Consider the following 15,679-nt stretch of genomic DNA (forward strand, 5'->3'; position numbering starts at 1 on the left):
TTCATGCATTCGGACTGGTCAGGTTTCATTCGATTCGAATGTGAATAGATATCGTTCCCGGAATAGGGATTCAATTTTAGTCCGGTGCGCCCATTAGCGCCCGCTATATCCATGCTATGCTCATGCTATGCTCGTGCTAACTTAGGTAACTAGGTATTACAAATCTAGGTGCGTTGGAAGACCCATGATATCAGCGAACGCCGTATCCATCCACTCATCAGCTGATTTTCTCCAAGCTCCACTCCTCCCCTGCCCTCTTCACGTCCAGCTTCCACGTCTCGAATGTGATCGTCTTATAGAAGTTCTTCGCCTCCGCCCGCGCCATCCGATGCAACGGGCCTTTCCCTCCCTCCCTCGCATCCTCCGCGCTCCTCCACAAGCAGGTAGCCAGGTTCCGCGACTCGGCATTCGGGCTCCCGTACCAATACTTGAGCAACCCGCCGCTCTCCGAGGCTTCGCGATGGGACTCTTTGTCGAGGAGGAACATGAGGTCGCGGTCGACAGTGGGGGAAATGATGGAGCGGAACACGACGACGTAGAAGGACCAATCCCACAGGTTCTTCTCAGCTGCGGTGGATTCGTTGAGCGTCTCTTGCTGGACGCGCTGGAACACGGCGGGCCAGTTGAACGCTTCGAGGTAGGGGGTGGTCGCGTAGCTCTCACTGGTTGCCTCCATGGATTGAAGTGCGAGCGCCAGTGCGCGGGAAGGAAGCTCTAGGCGGTCGAGATCCAAGAGATGGGCTTCGTCGGTGTATGGGGAGCTGGCGATCAATCGTTTCGGCAAACTCGTGGAGCTCAGCACGATGTGATAGCTTTGGGAATCCGCTCCCTCACTGGTCCAGTCAGCCATTGTCCATCTATACCATGTATACAAATGAACTCCCTGTCCGTACTCTTGGGATTCTTTTGGGCGACTTAGCGCGATATCCGCTTCCACCAGTGCCATTGACGGTGCGTCCTTTGTTTTCTCCCCCTTCAGTAGATCGGAATGTAGAGCGAGGATTCAAATTTGACGTATGTACTATGAGTTGGACGAAGAGAACGATGAGGAAATAAAAATGTACAGGAATGACTCAAAGGAGGATGGCAAACTTCATATATGTCCATGGTGCAATTTACTGGCAGTTGAGCCTTCACTAAACAAAGTATTTCATGCTTACTGACTGTGAGCACGCAATGCCTCATGCAAATTATGTGGGAGAGCGAACGGACACCGACTCTTTGTTCTTCCCCAAGGTTCCCTGGGACTTGGGCGTGCATCCTTCATAGGTACACACGACCATCGATTGCAATTGCCAGCTCCTTTTATACTCAAATAGAAGTTCCGAGTATTTATGCGTTATCCGGTTAGTTTGGTTGCTCTCTCGAGCCACACGAATCGAGAAAATGATGGTGTTCCGTCCGATTCGCGTGATGACAACGGCATTGTCCGAGCCGACGACCTGGTGAAGTAAAGGGACCCCGTAGACCTACAGAAAGTCGACAGCTGCAGTTCTCCCATCCGCTGCAGATAAATATTGACATTGCTGGCGCCATACGATATGGAGAATGCACCGGTTTGGAAGGACCATCCGGCCACGTCGAGTCATTGAGTGCAGGTCCGACTTATTTTTAAGGGTTTGAAGGCGGTGACGTTGAGCATGTTGGTGAGGGTCCAAGGGAGCTCCTTACTAAAATGAAGGCTCAACACATGCATGATGCACAAAGCACGTGATTATCATATGCGCTAAACCCAAAGGGGCTGGTACTCTGTCTTGTTAATGAATCTGTTTGCATCTGGACGTAATACCCGGTATCGGATAGACCCGTTACGATGCCTCTCTAGACACAAGACGTGTAATACGGAGGAATCGAGCGTTTTCGATATCCGCGAATATGGTCCATTGTGCAACGAACAGTCCATCCTAAGGCGCGAATAGAAAGTTTCGCGAGTATAGTATGGGATATCGCATAAGAATTCATTTTGGTTTTTGACTAGAGCTAGAGCTACTTGACAGACTGATCCTGTTGACAGCAGCCTCCGATATCGCGGTGACGCGCTCTTTTGAACGTTTCTGCCGTCCTTCTTCGAGATCGATGTGGTCCCCCGCACCTTCAACATCGATACGAACTTGAGAAGCAACCTCGGCGGTCGTCTGGGGGCTCCGTCCCACCGTATCTCGCATTACGGAACTTGCCAAAGTGCTCCGAAGCCAATCCGGAACCTTCCTCCTTGACGCCATTGCAGCAGCTCCTGGGATTCCACGTCGTCTTTCTTCAACGTTCGCCTGAACGTGTCCTCCAATGGTCGGTGGAGCGTTCTGCCCAGCCGAGCGCCGATTCGACTCGACGGACGGTTCAGAGGATTCCACGGCGTGTCTGAAGGGTCCCATCATGTTCGGCCAACTTCTGGCAATCAATCCCCGTAGATCAGGGAGACTACTTGCGACTAACCCCAAGGCGAGCTCGATGGCGATGAACAAACTCACTTCCGAACCGAACCACTGCTGTCCTTCCGCATCGGTCCTATAGTTCGCGATGATGAATGGGATCTGCAGCAACGCGAAAACGCATGCAATCAGACCAATCCCAAAAATAATGGCCAAACCAACGCGTTGCCCGAGACGGATTTGTCGTAACCCCCAGATATAAGGGATGGGGAGGGCGTAGATCAACGCATCGAGAACTGCGTCGACCAGTGCCCCTGAGTATGTGAACTCTCGCGCATTGCTACAACGAGGATTGTGGTATTCGTTCAGAGCGCCTCGATATAAGTCGTCAATATCACTAAAGCATCGGGTCAGTGTGTCTTTTGACTGCGCCGGGATGAAATACACACCTGCACAGTATCGCTAGTGTCAAGACAAGTTGGAGACACTGCATGAAAGTCCCAATAATGAGCACCCATGATCCTATACGAAGGCCTCGCAGGGCAGTGGGAAATAACCGAAGATAATATGTGAGGACTCCCAAGCGGGTGAACATTGCGCTGAGAGCGTACCACAATCGCCGTTCGAAGTACCGCTGCATCGATGAGCTTGCTTCCTGAAATGCTTAGGTATGGTGTACGTACCTGATAGAAGGCCACCTGGTACTGCTCTTGGGGTCCCATCCGCGACGCCCATCCAATCTGGGAGCTCAACGATGCTGCCACAGCTCGTCCAATGGCCAAACCCTTCCATCCGTCAGAATCTACTTTTCCCACTGAAGACGGGTGCTGGGCTTACCAGACCAAGGACTATGAAAATGTCATCTGCAGCGATGCGCTTTTTCAGACTGATTCTCGCATACATTCGCCAACAGACAAAGCAGGTCGCCAGAGCGACGAGGATGCTTTGTATTGCTATCACCCATTTCGTGGGAGGGGTAAGATGCCCGTTTTTAAACACCTGCGGTTCCTGGGGGTGTAGCATCGCAAGAATGGGTCCAGGGTGGTACGACGACCAGATATGCGAGTTCACCCACCGTCCATAAAGGACTCGAGTTCTCGAAGTGAAGTCTTAGAAGGACTGCGGTGCGTTCATCGGTAGGCGGCGCAGCGCGAGTTTTAACGGCATTCGCATTGATGTGTCATCTCTCACAAGGCTCAGTAGAGTGCGTAGGGCTGGCACATTAGAATCACTGGTACTCGACAACGCCATACTATAACCATAGCGGAGCGCCTCTATAAAGTAAGTGTTGCCTACGCCATATTTCATCCTCGGGCGCTTCTTAGGCTAAACCTTTTCGGCGTCGCACCTTGCAGAGCATTTTGTTCTCTCAATAGTCACAAGGGATCAGTCTAGGTAACCGACGTATCAAATCATTCGTGGAACAGATGCAGATATGTGCCGAGTTAGACTAACGATGCACCACGGCTTACTCAGTCGCAAGACATCAAATCAGAACTTCAACCAAGATTGATCACTTAATTGCTAGCTTGAATGAACCGAACGGATTCATCCTTATACATTATGGCGCGTTCAGCTTTGCTGAATCATTTTCTCTTCCCTGCCACCTTTGCAGTGACAGATCACATCCCGAGGGACGGAAGATATTCCTTCTTCTGTTCGGTCCGACACCCGCCACAATCGGGACAATATTATGGACCCAGATTCCAGATCCATGCACGGAGTATCCGTGCCCTCCTTTAATACAACGTAAAAGAAAGAAATCCATTTGCCGGGTCTGCGATTGGCTTTGCAATTACCGTCCTACTACGAGATCTGAGTCTATGTTAGATTCCCTGAACTGATGGCCCGTCACCATCAGTAAAAGTCTCTCAGCGCTTGAATTGACTGGCAACAGGGGAAGAGGTCAACCTACCTTAATGACTATGTTTTGTTAAATTGTTGAACCTTATGAGTCTTCCTACATTCATTTATTAGTCACGAAAACAACGTTCAAGAGCTGGTGATGTCAGCGGCATTAAAGGAGCCGCGAAACACCGACGCCAACCTTCGAAGTAAAATTTCCTCCTATTCGGCAGTTGTGAGAAAATCTTTCTCCTATCGATATCGGTATCAGGGGGTTCTGTCAGCATGGCTAGGAGTGGTTCTCAATGTTTTCCGTAGTGTTTTCATGATCATTCCTTGTCACAACTCATATCCGCTCATCGACGACATCCTCCATTTAATTGATCGTTCCAGTATCCGCGATTTTGAATTCCAACCATGCTTACGACGACGTCCATTGCTGAAAACCCTCCGGCCTCCGGGATGTCTCGGCCATCGATCGAACTCGTGCCGATAACGTATCCCTCCAGCGCGGTAACCAATCCGTCTCTGAGGTCCACGACAACGTTGGCTCATGTGCCGTCCAACGCATCCCGATATGAGAACTGCCACGAGTCGAGGTCATTGAATGAGGAAGATGTGTCCAAAGGAGTAACAGCGGCTGTGATTACTTCCGTGACCTGTATTACCGGCATCTCGAGTCTTTTGGCGGGAATCGTCACGGTGGCCATGCCTATGATAGCCAAAGATTTGGCCATCCCGTCGAATTTGCTGCTCTGGTAAGCATATTGAAGTTCCTGTTCGAACGACGACTTATTCAGATAGGCCTGCCTCTGTGTATGCACTGACATGCGGTTGCACTCTGCTCGTCCTGGGGTCCATTGCAGACGTGGTTGGGAGCCGAGTGATGTATCTCACAGGCTGTGTCCTCCAAAGCATTTTTACCATGGCGTGTGGGCTGGCGCGGGATGGCCCAGAACTGATCGGCTTTCGTGCCTTGGCCGGAATTGCCATCTCATTCTGCCTGCCATCCGCCGTCAGCATTATCACGAACACCTTTCCCCCGGGTCGAAGGCGGAACATCTCGTTCGCCTCCATGGGCGCTGGTCAACCCGTAGGATTTTCTATTGGGCTGGCTTTAGGTGGTGTCTTCAGTGACTCCATCGGATGGTAAGAGCCTTCTTTCTAGTACCATCAGTACTCTGAGATTTCGGTTCCCAGCAGCTGATCAAAGCCTCCTAGGCGATGGTGCTTTTACATTGCTGCCATCCTCAATACTGCGATCGTAGCCATCGCTATTTTCACCTTGCCGAAACCCCCAAACGAAAATGAATCGGTAACTTGGAGCCGCCTAAAATCAGAGATTGATTGGGTCGGTGCTCTTATCGCCAGTACTTCTCTGGCTTTGATAAGTTACATATTTGCGTGAGTGCATCCCCAGTCCGTAGAGAATGCTGGCTGACGTATTTGTAGTGCAATAACCGGAAGCGCTTCAAGCATCCGAGATCCAGTCATAATCACACTCTTTTGCATTTCTTTGGCGTTGGTTCCAACATTTATCATATGGATGTCACGCCAAGAACGTCTGGGACGTCCGGCCATTATCCCGAATTCTCTCTGGCGCAACAAGCATTTCACTTCTATATGTATCGACGTCTTCCTCATCTGGGGCGTCTTCAACGCGATTGAGAACCTCCTAGCTTTCTTCTTCGAGTATGTTCAACACCTCTCGGGAAGCCAGGCTTCGTTGCGATTCCTTCCCGCTCCGATAGGCGGAGCGTTGGCGAACATTCTCATCGGACTCATTGTTCATCGAGTACGCGCCGACTGGCTCGTGATTGTGGCGTTGGCCATCTCCAGCGTGACACCGTTGCTTCTCGCCATCCAGGATCCCTCATGGTCGTATTGGGCAGCTGTGGCTCCAGCTGTCTTTTTGAATGCAGTTGGTGCCGATACGCTATTTACCATATCAAACCTCGTTATTTCTTCCGCCTTCCCGTCGAAAACGCAAGCCCTTGCTGGAGGGGTTTTCAACACCATTGCCCAGGTCGGAAAATCCGTGGGACTGGCTACATCGGCTGTGATTGCCGGGAGTGTGACAGCCAAATCTTCCTTTCCGGATAAGAATGGCGACAAGGCATTGATGGAAGGTTACCGGGCGACATTTTGGTATACTCTTGGACTATCCCTTCTGTGTGTTGCCATCAGCTTGTGGGGATTGCGGAATATAGGGAAAGTGGGCCTCAAACGAGAGTAATATAGACATGTTTGTTTTCCATGCCATGCATCCCGAAAGTCCTCCAAAATTGGTGTCAAGCGCAATCGTATCCGAGAGAATGAATGTATAGTCAACCGGTATCGCCTTTCAAATACCTTATGCAACATCGAGGAGGGAAAGCTTTGTTCCTTGGAATGCAACATCAATGGGAGAAGAGCTGATTCGGAATGACGGTGATGTCAGTCATCGTTCCAATGGTCGCAACCGGAAGTTTACAACGGGTCAAGGCCTCTCAATCTACATTCCGACGTGGTTTGACATTAGATGGATGTTCTGACAACTGAACGAGTCGAAGGAACGGTACAAAAATCAATTAAGCGACGAAACCTAACTCCGAACGAGTTTCATCATTTTGTTACTGGTATTACAAAGAAACCGCCCCCTCCGGGGGGGGAAGAAATTGAGTTACCTTTCTTGGCATTCCCCTAAGCACAGTTCCCACGATCGTAACCAGAACGCGGCGGAGAATTCACCAAAACAGGCCTCTAGTAGTTGCTTAATTAGGAAAAGAGTATACTTTTTGGTATTATGTTGTTTTTGAGCGAATTGGGCCTGCCTGTAATGGTGGTGGTGGTTGCGGGAATGCCAAGAAAAGGTAACTCAATTTCTTCCCCCCCGGAGGCCCCTTTGACCCCCGCCCCCCCATCTTGGTTTTATGAGTATTACGCTAAGTCCGTTACCTCCGTACCAAGTCCGTTACCTCCGTACCAAGTACGTAGTGAGGGGTACGTACTACTATGTACGCAATGAAATAAATACGTAATGTACTGTACATTATCATGCCATAGCATGAGGTCAGGCCTGATGAATCTTGCAGTCCCGAATATAAGTAATACTTCATACTCCATTTGGCTTGACCAGGAATGAGTGTCATTCTTCGTCAATCAAAACGAATAGCCAGTCGAAAAATGGCGAACCTCAACATTAGCTCGAAATATACCATGAACTCGGGATATGAGATCCCGGCTCTTGGATATGGAGTAAGAGTACAATGATCCCCGTCAATATTACTCGATGCTCACCCGCGATGTTTTTAGGTCTACAAAACGTAAGATATGAAGAAGTCACGCCTGGCCAATATAACTGAAAGTTATAGCCCTGCCGCTGAGGCTGAAGAAGTTACCGACCATGCTATCGGAGTCGGTTATCGTCATGTTGATTCTGCAGTCGCATACCGCAACGAAGGTCCAACCGCGATAGGAATGTTAAAGTCGAAGGTTCCTAGAGAACAGCTCTTCTTTACCTCGAAAGTGCCGCCTAAGGACTTGAGCTACAAGACAACAAAGGCATGCATCGACGAGACTTTGGTCGAGACGGGGTTGAGCTATGTCGACCTCTACCTCATCCACTCGCCGTATGGAGGGAAAGAGGCAAGGTTGGGTGCTTGGCGAGCGCTCGTGGAAGCTGTTGAGGCTGGGAAAGTGCGCTCGATCGGCGTCTCTAATTACGGAGTTCACCATCTCGAGGAGCTGGATGAGTACATCAGACAGACCGAGGCCGCAGAAGGAAAAGGCAAGGGCGGTGTGTTGAGTGTCAACCAAGTCGAACTCCATCCGTGGCTCGCGCGACCGGATATTGTTGAGTGGTGCAAGAAACGAGGGGTGATAATGGAGGTCAGCAATCATCACGATTGACCTTGGGACAGCATTGACCATCGATAGGCATACTCACCCGTAGTCCGTATGGAGAGGGAGAAAGAGCCAGTCCTTATTCAGCTGGCTAAGAAACACGGGAAGACACCGGCACAGATCTTACTTCGATGGAGTCTCCAGATGGGGTTCGTGCCACTCCCGAAGTCGGTAACGAAGTCTCGAATTGAGGAAAATATTAAGTTGTATGACTTCCAGTTGTCTGCGGAAGACATGGAGTCACTGGACACGGGAGAATATTCGCCCTGCGCATGGGATCCAACGGTATCGAAAGACTAAATGAAAGGATGGATTGTAAATAGCTATCCATATCTAATCATCCCGCCATTCATCACCATCTTCCAGTCTCTCCGGGCGATGTTTTGCATTCGGAGGCGGCGCCTCGTCATCACTGTCGTCCTCAAATGCGCTTGGGTCTGTAAGTGGCATCCGAGCGCCGTCGTCGCTCCCTCTTTCGATGTCTCGTACGGTATCATCAGCGGAAATGGAGATCCCTCGGCCGCCCCAACGAGTGTTTTTCTGGGCGGGTCGTGCATGGTCGGCCTCTCCATCATCTGCATCGTTATCATCCAAGTGCTTTCTACCCAGAATACCCCCAACCAGCCACCCACGGCTGAAATCGTCCGAGTCGACCACGCCGCCTCCTCGGAGCTTGACCCGTTGCCGGCTGTAGTATACCCATGCAAAATCCACGTAAAACGCGGTTTGTATCACGCCGAATATTGCGGCGACAGGATCGAAAACATGTTCGGTCGCGCCGCGATATATCCAGTTCAGAATGTAGAAGGCTCGGTATGAGCCAAGTGTTAGGAGGTACAAGGAATCGATGACAGTCGGTACCGTCGTCTCGCGAAGGAGGAGGAGTTGGGGAAGAATACACAACGACTCGAGGATGATACTGAACACCCAAAGAACCTGTGGCGAGTTAGTCTTGACGGGTGCGGTGCAGCTGCCTGCAGATAGTCCACTCACTTCCAGAGGAGACAAAGCCCCTATATTTTCAAAAATGATAAGGACAGGGACGCAGCCGATCAGGGCGGCGCCTAGTCCATAAGCTCCGAACCTCCATGCCTTTTCCCGCTCTCTCGTCCGTGGAAAGATCGACCACATCAGAAACACGATGTATGCCGAGGACACGATGTAGGCGACCTTGAAGACGAAGAGATAGATGAGCATCCCATCATTTACCGGAGTCCAAAATATGTCAAGATATCGCGTGCAGAACACGAGGAGGTATAGCAGTTGTGTGATCAAGGAAACACCTGTTGGTCTGTTAGAGCCGAGTGGAGCATTGGATTGTTGCGCTGGACACGGTACCTTCAGCGCTTCGATTCCAGTGGATGGTCCCTATCAAGATGATCTTGGACAATGCGTGGGCGATGTCTCCCAGGATCCGAAAGGAGTTCACATGGTATTCAGCCATGATGTGATATGGAATGGCTGGGGATGTCTAAGATGATTGTGTCAGGTCATTCAATCCTGTATCGCGCCGATGGTCGGACCAAGCTCGATCGATTTGAGGTACGCTACCAAGCACGGAGCGATAACGAATGCCTGTAATCTAGAAGGTAGGAGTTTATATCAATTTCCAAAGGACACATTTAGTAATACTAGCAGGCAGAGTTGTGGACTCGACTGCCGCCTCATAACTATACGTGGAGTGGTTCAGTTAGACCCTGGACTCCTGCTGGTTCACTACAGTTGAGGCTCCAACTTCCAAGTCACGTGGAAAGTGGCATTTTTCCCACGTGACTCTATTGGCCTTGTTGCCTTAGCCTAGATGCTGACATGGATGGATGCAGTCATGCAGATGCCCTCACTCCATGTCAGCTCACTCCTGCAGTCCTGCTGATGGACGACTCGCCCTGCACGTGATCGATTGACCGTCTCTCTCCACCTGCTGCAATCTGCATCGATGTTTCGTTCACTCATTCCATCATCTGTCTCGTCCGCTACGGTGTAGATCTATAGTTCATGGTCCATATAAGTGCATGGACAATTTTAATCCAATGCACAAAGTACCTACCTATCCCGGCTTACCGTTTACCCCATTGTACACTTGCATGTGGTGTGTGGACCCTGTAAACAAGCGGAATAGCCCACCTGCATCACTAAATTTAGTCTCCTACAGTGCGCCGGCGGGCCACGGCACCCGGGGGATGCATGATCGGCTATCAAGTCACGACCCTTGCCTTCTTTGGGACCACGGAGATATGCTAAACAGCCTAAGCTCCCTCGGTATATATCTGCTACACTTTACAGCCTACTGGAGACATCGAAATTCGAATAGAGTTGGTCGGGCCTTTTTTGGGTTCTTCTGGTCACAGCTGCGGGACATGTGAAAGGAAAGGGTGAATACTGAACACTCAGAACAGACTCCATAAGCAATATGAGCAACGATCCTCGACACCAGCTTAAGTCCGTTTCATTCAAACCGGTTGGGGGATCTTGAGTGCCGCGCTGTCACTTACCTACCTAGTCTTTCACAAACAGTTATTCCTTCACGTCAGAGTACTCGTCACGTCTCAACCCGCTCTCAACCTGCTCCCTACTATACTATTTATTAAAGTCATGTCTCCTTCATGTTTCACCTATAGCCTATCCACTATACGATATATAAAGGTGGAAACGGGGGAAAGAAGTCTTGCAAGGTTTGGGGGCAAAGGCCGTTTATATTTCTTCCAGCAGCACATTGGTAATATTCTAGCCTTGTCAAAACTGTTGCGGCTTGTCTGCGGGATTCAGTCTTCCGCCCTGCCTGCGCCCGCGACACCCAAACTTAGTACCCTGCGCGCTGCGGACGTCGTTCCTCATTCCTGGGATCGTAGTTCGCACACCTTTGGTTCTAAATGCTCACGCTAAGGCTGTGTGGAGGATGCTCTACCCGGTCCGAAGAACGTCGAGAATGAAGGGGAATATTCAAATATGTCAACCATTGGTCCGGTTGCTCCCGACGACTTGCATAAGACGATGAGGAGCACAGAAATCACACGTCCAAGCGCCCAACGATGCCATTTTCAGACAAGTTCGCGGACCAGGGGGTATATGAATATAGCTTAGCGCCCGCTGATGGCCGGGGAATTAATTGGTGGATGCGCAACGGTGCGGGAGCTAAGGCAGATTGGGATCGTCACCTCGAAGCTCATTCGTCCGACTCTACCGCGATGCTATTATTAGGTCTTGATCTGTTTCTATTCTCAGAACCGTCACAAACTGCGCAGACATGCTCCAAATTTGGCTTTCATTCTGTGGGGAATGGTCGCGATCGCGTGTTTCAACAAACATTCAACATATACTTATTATTCGGTTCGATCCACGACTTGTTGCTGTGCTATGTTGGAAATCACATCACGGCTTTCGTTCAAAACTCCGACTCTGACAATTGCCAAGGCTCCTTGGTTCCTCATCTCGGTACGCCTTAACTTTGCAACAGGTCAATCAATATGGCTGAAGGTCCTTACCTCCCCAGCTCAGCGCACACCACTATGGAGGCTATGCATTCTGGCCTACCGACGCCAGGATTGGCTACCTCCCACTCCTCTGACCTACAATATGGTGTTTCAGGCTTGGTGGATGTGTACAGTGGCGGGCTGCAAACCGTAGGCAGCGATGTAAGTGGGCCTTACGGTGACACCCAAGGTGCTCCCCCACAACCATATACAATGCTGATTGGTTTAGCAGGATGGATATTCCCACATCACCTACACAAGCTCCATGTCCATGTTTCCACCACATACTTCGACGACAGCTGAGTTCGCGCCACCTGCATACGTTTTCAAAGGCGTAGAACCGCCGCTGCAGCCGTTGAACGCGATCGGAGCGTATGAATCGCTTCTACCGGCCCGACCCCATAGCAGCCCCAGCACTTTCGGACCAAGTCAAGAAGAAATTGTATGGCAAGGCGACCCCTCCAAGTCTCCGTATTCGAAGACTCCCCTCACTCGTGTGCCAACATTTCCAACCGGCGAAGGATCCGCCTTTGGATTTACCTTACCGGTGTCACGCGAATCATCTCCTATGAGCCGAGAACATCGGCATTCGGGTTCAATCTCATCCGTTACCGAACTCTACAACCCACAACCGCGTCGCGCATATGCTCATATCGCACCCAACCCGAACGGTCTGCAGCAGCTCCATGCACGCAAGCGAAAAGCCAGTGTCGACGAGTACGATTCCCCGCCGGTGAAGCGCAAGCGGCAAACTCCTCCCCCACTGGCCGGAGACATGACCGAGGAGGATAGGTTGCTTGTGAAGCTCAAAGACGAGGATGGGCTCGCATGGAAAGACATCGCGGCTCGGTTTCATAGCGAATTCGGCAAGCTGTACCAAGTTCCGGCTCTACAAATGCGGTTGAAACGACTCCGTGAAAAGATGCGGTTATGGACTGACGTGGACCTTCATGCTTTACGCATGGCATATGAGTACTGGGAGAGGAACAAGTTTGAGATCATCAGCGCCAAGGTATGTTTGGATTCATTCCTTCCTTCTTTACTTTTTCTAAGTCTTCTTTCTTTTCAGATGGCGGAATTCGGTGCGATGGAGAAATGGACGCCAAAGCAGTGCAGCCGAAAATGGCATTCGATCCAGACCGGTTCTGACTATCCAAGTGCCATACAAACCCCGGCTTTCTCGTACACTTCTAGCCCCACGGACGGGCAACCACCGGCCGTTTTCGCGCCTTTTATCGGCATGACGCCTGCGTGAGAGCGGTGATCTGCCGAGCCAGAGAAGCTTCATCTGGCTTTCAATTTCATGAAACGAACCTTTATCACGCCGAACACCATGGCGATGAATCACGACTATTCTACACACGGGGAACGCGACTCTACCAAACATTACCGACGAAGGAATGTCGATGCGGCGAACGTATCTGCAGTACGGATCTGTGAGAATATTCTTCTGCAGAAGGGCTACAGCGACCCTTTGTCCAATTGCCTCTTTTGCTCGATATCCAGTGGTATTTTTAACCTCGCTGTTCACTTCTCTTCCTCCTCAAGTTTCTGTTCGATTCTTCTTTTGAGACTCTTGTGTTCAAGCGCACTATTCATTGCATTGGCGGCTTTCCGTCCCGTTACGAGTCACGTATGAAATTAGCGATTTAATTCTTTTGGGAGGTTTCAAGGGTCATCAAAGGCCTGGGTTCCCTATGGACAGAGTTCTTCTTATTCGTCCGAGCCTCAATTTTAGAGTTTTTTCGCGGCCACTTCAGGTCAACTGTCAATAGTTACTCTTCGTCCCGGGTCATCACACCCGAAGTGTATTATTCTTCCACGTCAATATCATCTTTCATAAGTGCTACGGTCAAGAACAGTCGGATCTCCTTGTGATAAATCGAACAAAATTCTAATTTGACTCTAGATGATAGCCCCTAGCATGACGACTAGCGCATCTTCGATATGGGTTCAGAGACTCTTTGGAGTGCCCGGCATAAATGTACCTTCAGGAACGCAACAGAATACTCTCGCGTGTTGGAAAGTCCGAAGAAGGCAGGTTGTCTGAGCATCATAGGTACCTCAAGCCTCTCCATCCACCAACGGAACTGATCCAGGAGGCTGGATATCGATGCCAACAACCATTCGTTGGGAATTGAATGAAAGCTAGGGCTAATCATCAAATGTCCAGATATTACAAGGCATGCAAGTCAGAAACAGTTGGGGAAAGAGGTCGGTTTGCCCCATGCAAACTCTCTCGTCTGACTTTGTAGGGTCCCGTTACGAGAACGAGGAGAACGGGTGTTGAAGGCCGCTGAGTAAGTTTGATTGTGTCGTTATCGCACTTTCATGTGCGTGCTACGTGGGAATCGAACCGCCGAGTCTGGCTTTGGGTTTGAATAAAGATCACTTCCCTAGCACTTCGTAGGTAAGTGAACAGATCCCAGCCGGATGAGTTTCAACTACCAATATCCACGGCACGTACCAGTACGAACTATGGTACCGGACATTGGGCTCCAAGAAAGGTTAAACACAGAAGCACTGCCAAGTGTCAGCCATCCGCCTCTCGGTGGTATGAAGGATTCCATCACGCTTCGCGCCGTACTACGAACTACAATGGTGTTCGAGCCGTAGGGCCTTGTTGCGGTACCACACCAGGCAGAACAATTTGCCTTCCCTGAGAGCACGACTTTTTAAAATGCAGTATTGAGTAGTGGGGTCCTTCAAAATCCGGATGTACAGACTACAGAGGAGTACACCGTTGACGCCTGACGGTAGGTATTATGGTGTCACCAAGCCGATGCATCGTATCATTTCAGGATATGTACAGGATAAGATCGTTTGCTTGGATTCGGCCAATCGCTGGTGTCACATTGCGACCTGGGTACAAATTTGTGACAACCGTGAATCATGATGTGAACGATTTGCGAGCAACATGGATTCTCCCCAACCGGCAAACCAGATGGAATTGCAATGGCGCATACAACATTCAGCATCTTCCAGTCAATCCTGTGCTGGCTACGATTCCATTAAATGCAGGGTGCAAGGGCAAGAGCCGTAGCCTGTATTCCGGATTAACGTTGTCCGGAATCCCCTACCGACACTTGTGCAGTCGTGCTACATCACATGAAAACGCCTCGGCCGCTCCATTGCATCACATTCTCAGTTCTCTCATCTCACTCTTTACCTCTCGTCCTCGACAATGATGCGACACAAGTGCACCAATTCGACGATTCTCCTTTCTTCTGGCCGTTCTTGTTCTCCCCAGTGACCAGTCCTCGCATTGCGCTATTGTCTTACCGCATTTAACCCTGTAAATCCGGGGTAAAAGGCATTTCGCTTGGTGGAGATCGGGAACGGCCGCACTTGGTATCTTACACTGCCAATCCTGCTCCATCTGGTCTCCTTCCGCTTCAACGTTTTCTCGTCGTCTTCTTTGGGCGCCTAGATCGTCGTTTGTTGTCTTTTTTCCTAGTATGTTTTCTTCGTCTTTCCTTGGCTTTTGCGTTTCTTCTGGCCCAACCCCATTCCTGTTCAGTCTTAGAATGATATATCGCATCACCGTTAGGTATCCATGACAAAGTCAGCCTAGCAGTAACGCTGGCATTCATCAATCCCACCCTCATTGGTGTGATGACGGTATTCAGTTTCATGCCTAGTGCCTGAGAAAACTACTACCAGCCTACCCTACGTCCATGCTATTCTCCATCTCAGTGGTTTACCCCAGCACGTCGGCAGTGCACCCGTCCCCGGACTTGATACTATTGCCTAGTATCCATGCCGTGATGCCCTCATGGCTCACATGTGCCCTCGAATCTCTCCGGTTTGGCTAGAACCGGTTGCGAGTTTGCGACGTCCCATCTCGCAAACAGGGCAATTCACCCATCACCTATCGGAGACTTGCCCTCTCATCCTTCATACACTTTGGAGCTAGACACGGTCGTCCAGGGAATATTCCTGTTCACCCCGGCCATCCAAAGGTCCTGAAATGCATCATGACCCCCAAGTGGCGAGAAACAGTTCCTGGCACCAACTGTGGTGTCGATCTCATGCTGATTTAGCTCGCCCTCCCAAGCATGTGAAGTACAGTTTACTTGGATAGCGGATAGGTGGTATAAAGGTGCGATG

The 15,679-nt window shown here is 50.3% G+C and overlaps 6 protein-coding genes across 6 annotated transcripts; 3 read left to right on the top strand and 3 right to left on the bottom strand.

Moving 5' to 3' along the window:
• Nucleotides 1-55: 55 nt before the first annotated feature.
• Nucleotides 56-1,017, bottom strand: P152DRAFT_461520 (uncharacterized protein). The gene is made up of 2 exons (XM_033680146.1): nucleotides 894-1,017; nucleotides 56-833 (listed from the first exon to the last, which is right to left on the bottom strand). The coding sequence occupies exons 1-2, from the start codon at nucleotides 944-946 to the stop codon at nucleotides 218-220; spliced, it is 669 nt and encodes a 222-aa protein (XP_033530967.1). The 5' UTR covers nucleotides 947-1,017; the 3' UTR covers nucleotides 56-217.
• Nucleotides 1,018-1,940: 923 nt separating this feature from the next.
• On the bottom strand, nucleotides 1,941-3,647 carry P152DRAFT_441850 (uncharacterized protein). The gene is made up of 4 exons (XM_033677718.1): nucleotides 3,207-3,647; nucleotides 3,053-3,154; nucleotides 2,819-3,003; nucleotides 1,941-2,766 (listed from the first exon to the last, which is right to left on the bottom strand). The coding sequence occupies exons 1-4, from the start codon at nucleotides 3,390-3,392 to the stop codon at nucleotides 1,959-1,961; spliced, it is 1,281 nt and encodes a 426-aa protein (XP_033530968.1). The 5' UTR covers nucleotides 3,393-3,647; the 3' UTR covers nucleotides 1,941-1,958.
• Nucleotides 3,648-4,631: 984 nt separating this feature from the next.
• P152DRAFT_509267 (uncharacterized protein) lies at nucleotides 4,632-6,878 on the top strand (the record flags this gene model as incomplete). Its single annotated transcript, XM_033682616.1, has 5 exons — nucleotides 4,632-4,727; nucleotides 4,809-4,972; nucleotides 5,019-5,363; nucleotides 5,436-5,618; nucleotides 5,667-6,878. 5 exons carry the CDS (start codon nucleotides 4,632-4,634, stop codon nucleotides 6,448-6,450), a joined length of 1,572 nt encoding a protein of 523 aa, XP_033530969.1. The 3' UTR covers nucleotides 6,451-6,878.
• A 501-nt stretch (nucleotides 6,879-7,379) lies between these two features.
• P152DRAFT_484661 (aldo-keto reductase-like protein) lies at nucleotides 7,380-8,399 on the top strand (the record flags this gene model as incomplete). Its single annotated transcript, XM_033682017.1, has 4 exons — nucleotides 7,380-7,451; nucleotides 7,509-7,519; nucleotides 7,568-8,084; nucleotides 8,133-8,399. The coding sequence occupies 4 exons, from the start codon at nucleotides 7,380-7,382 to the stop codon at nucleotides 8,397-8,399; spliced, it is 867 nt and encodes a 288-aa protein (XP_033530970.1).
• P152DRAFT_441861 (uncharacterized protein) lies at nucleotides 7,954-9,781 on the bottom strand. Its single transcript, XM_033677719.1, has 3 exons — nucleotides 9,438-9,781; nucleotides 9,093-9,382; nucleotides 7,954-9,035 (listed from the first exon to the last, which is right to left on the bottom strand). The coding sequence occupies exons 1-3, from the start codon at nucleotides 9,541-9,543 to the stop codon at nucleotides 8,433-8,435; spliced, it is 999 nt and encodes a 332-aa protein (XP_033530971.1). The 5' UTR covers nucleotides 9,544-9,781; the 3' UTR covers nucleotides 7,954-8,432.
• A 1,782-nt stretch (nucleotides 9,782-11,563) lies between these two features.
• On the top strand, nucleotides 11,564-12,824 carry P152DRAFT_476475 (uncharacterized protein; the record flags this gene model as incomplete). Its single annotated transcript, XM_033681511.1, has 3 exons — nucleotides 11,564-11,731; nucleotides 11,802-12,581; nucleotides 12,639-12,824. 3 exons carry the CDS (start codon nucleotides 11,564-11,566, stop codon nucleotides 12,822-12,824), a joined length of 1,134 nt encoding a protein of 377 aa, XP_033530972.1.
• Between the last annotated feature and the right edge of the window lie 2,855 nt (nucleotides 12,825-15,679).

The sequence above is a fragment of the Eremomyces bilateralis genome (genome assembly GCF_010015585.1).
Source record: "Eremomyces bilateralis CBS 781.70 unplaced genomic scaffold P152scaffold_25, whole genome shotgun sequence".
Lineage (NCBI taxonomy): Eukaryota > Fungi > Ascomycota > Dothideomycetes > Eremomycetales > Eremomycetaceae > Eremomyces > Eremomyces bilateralis.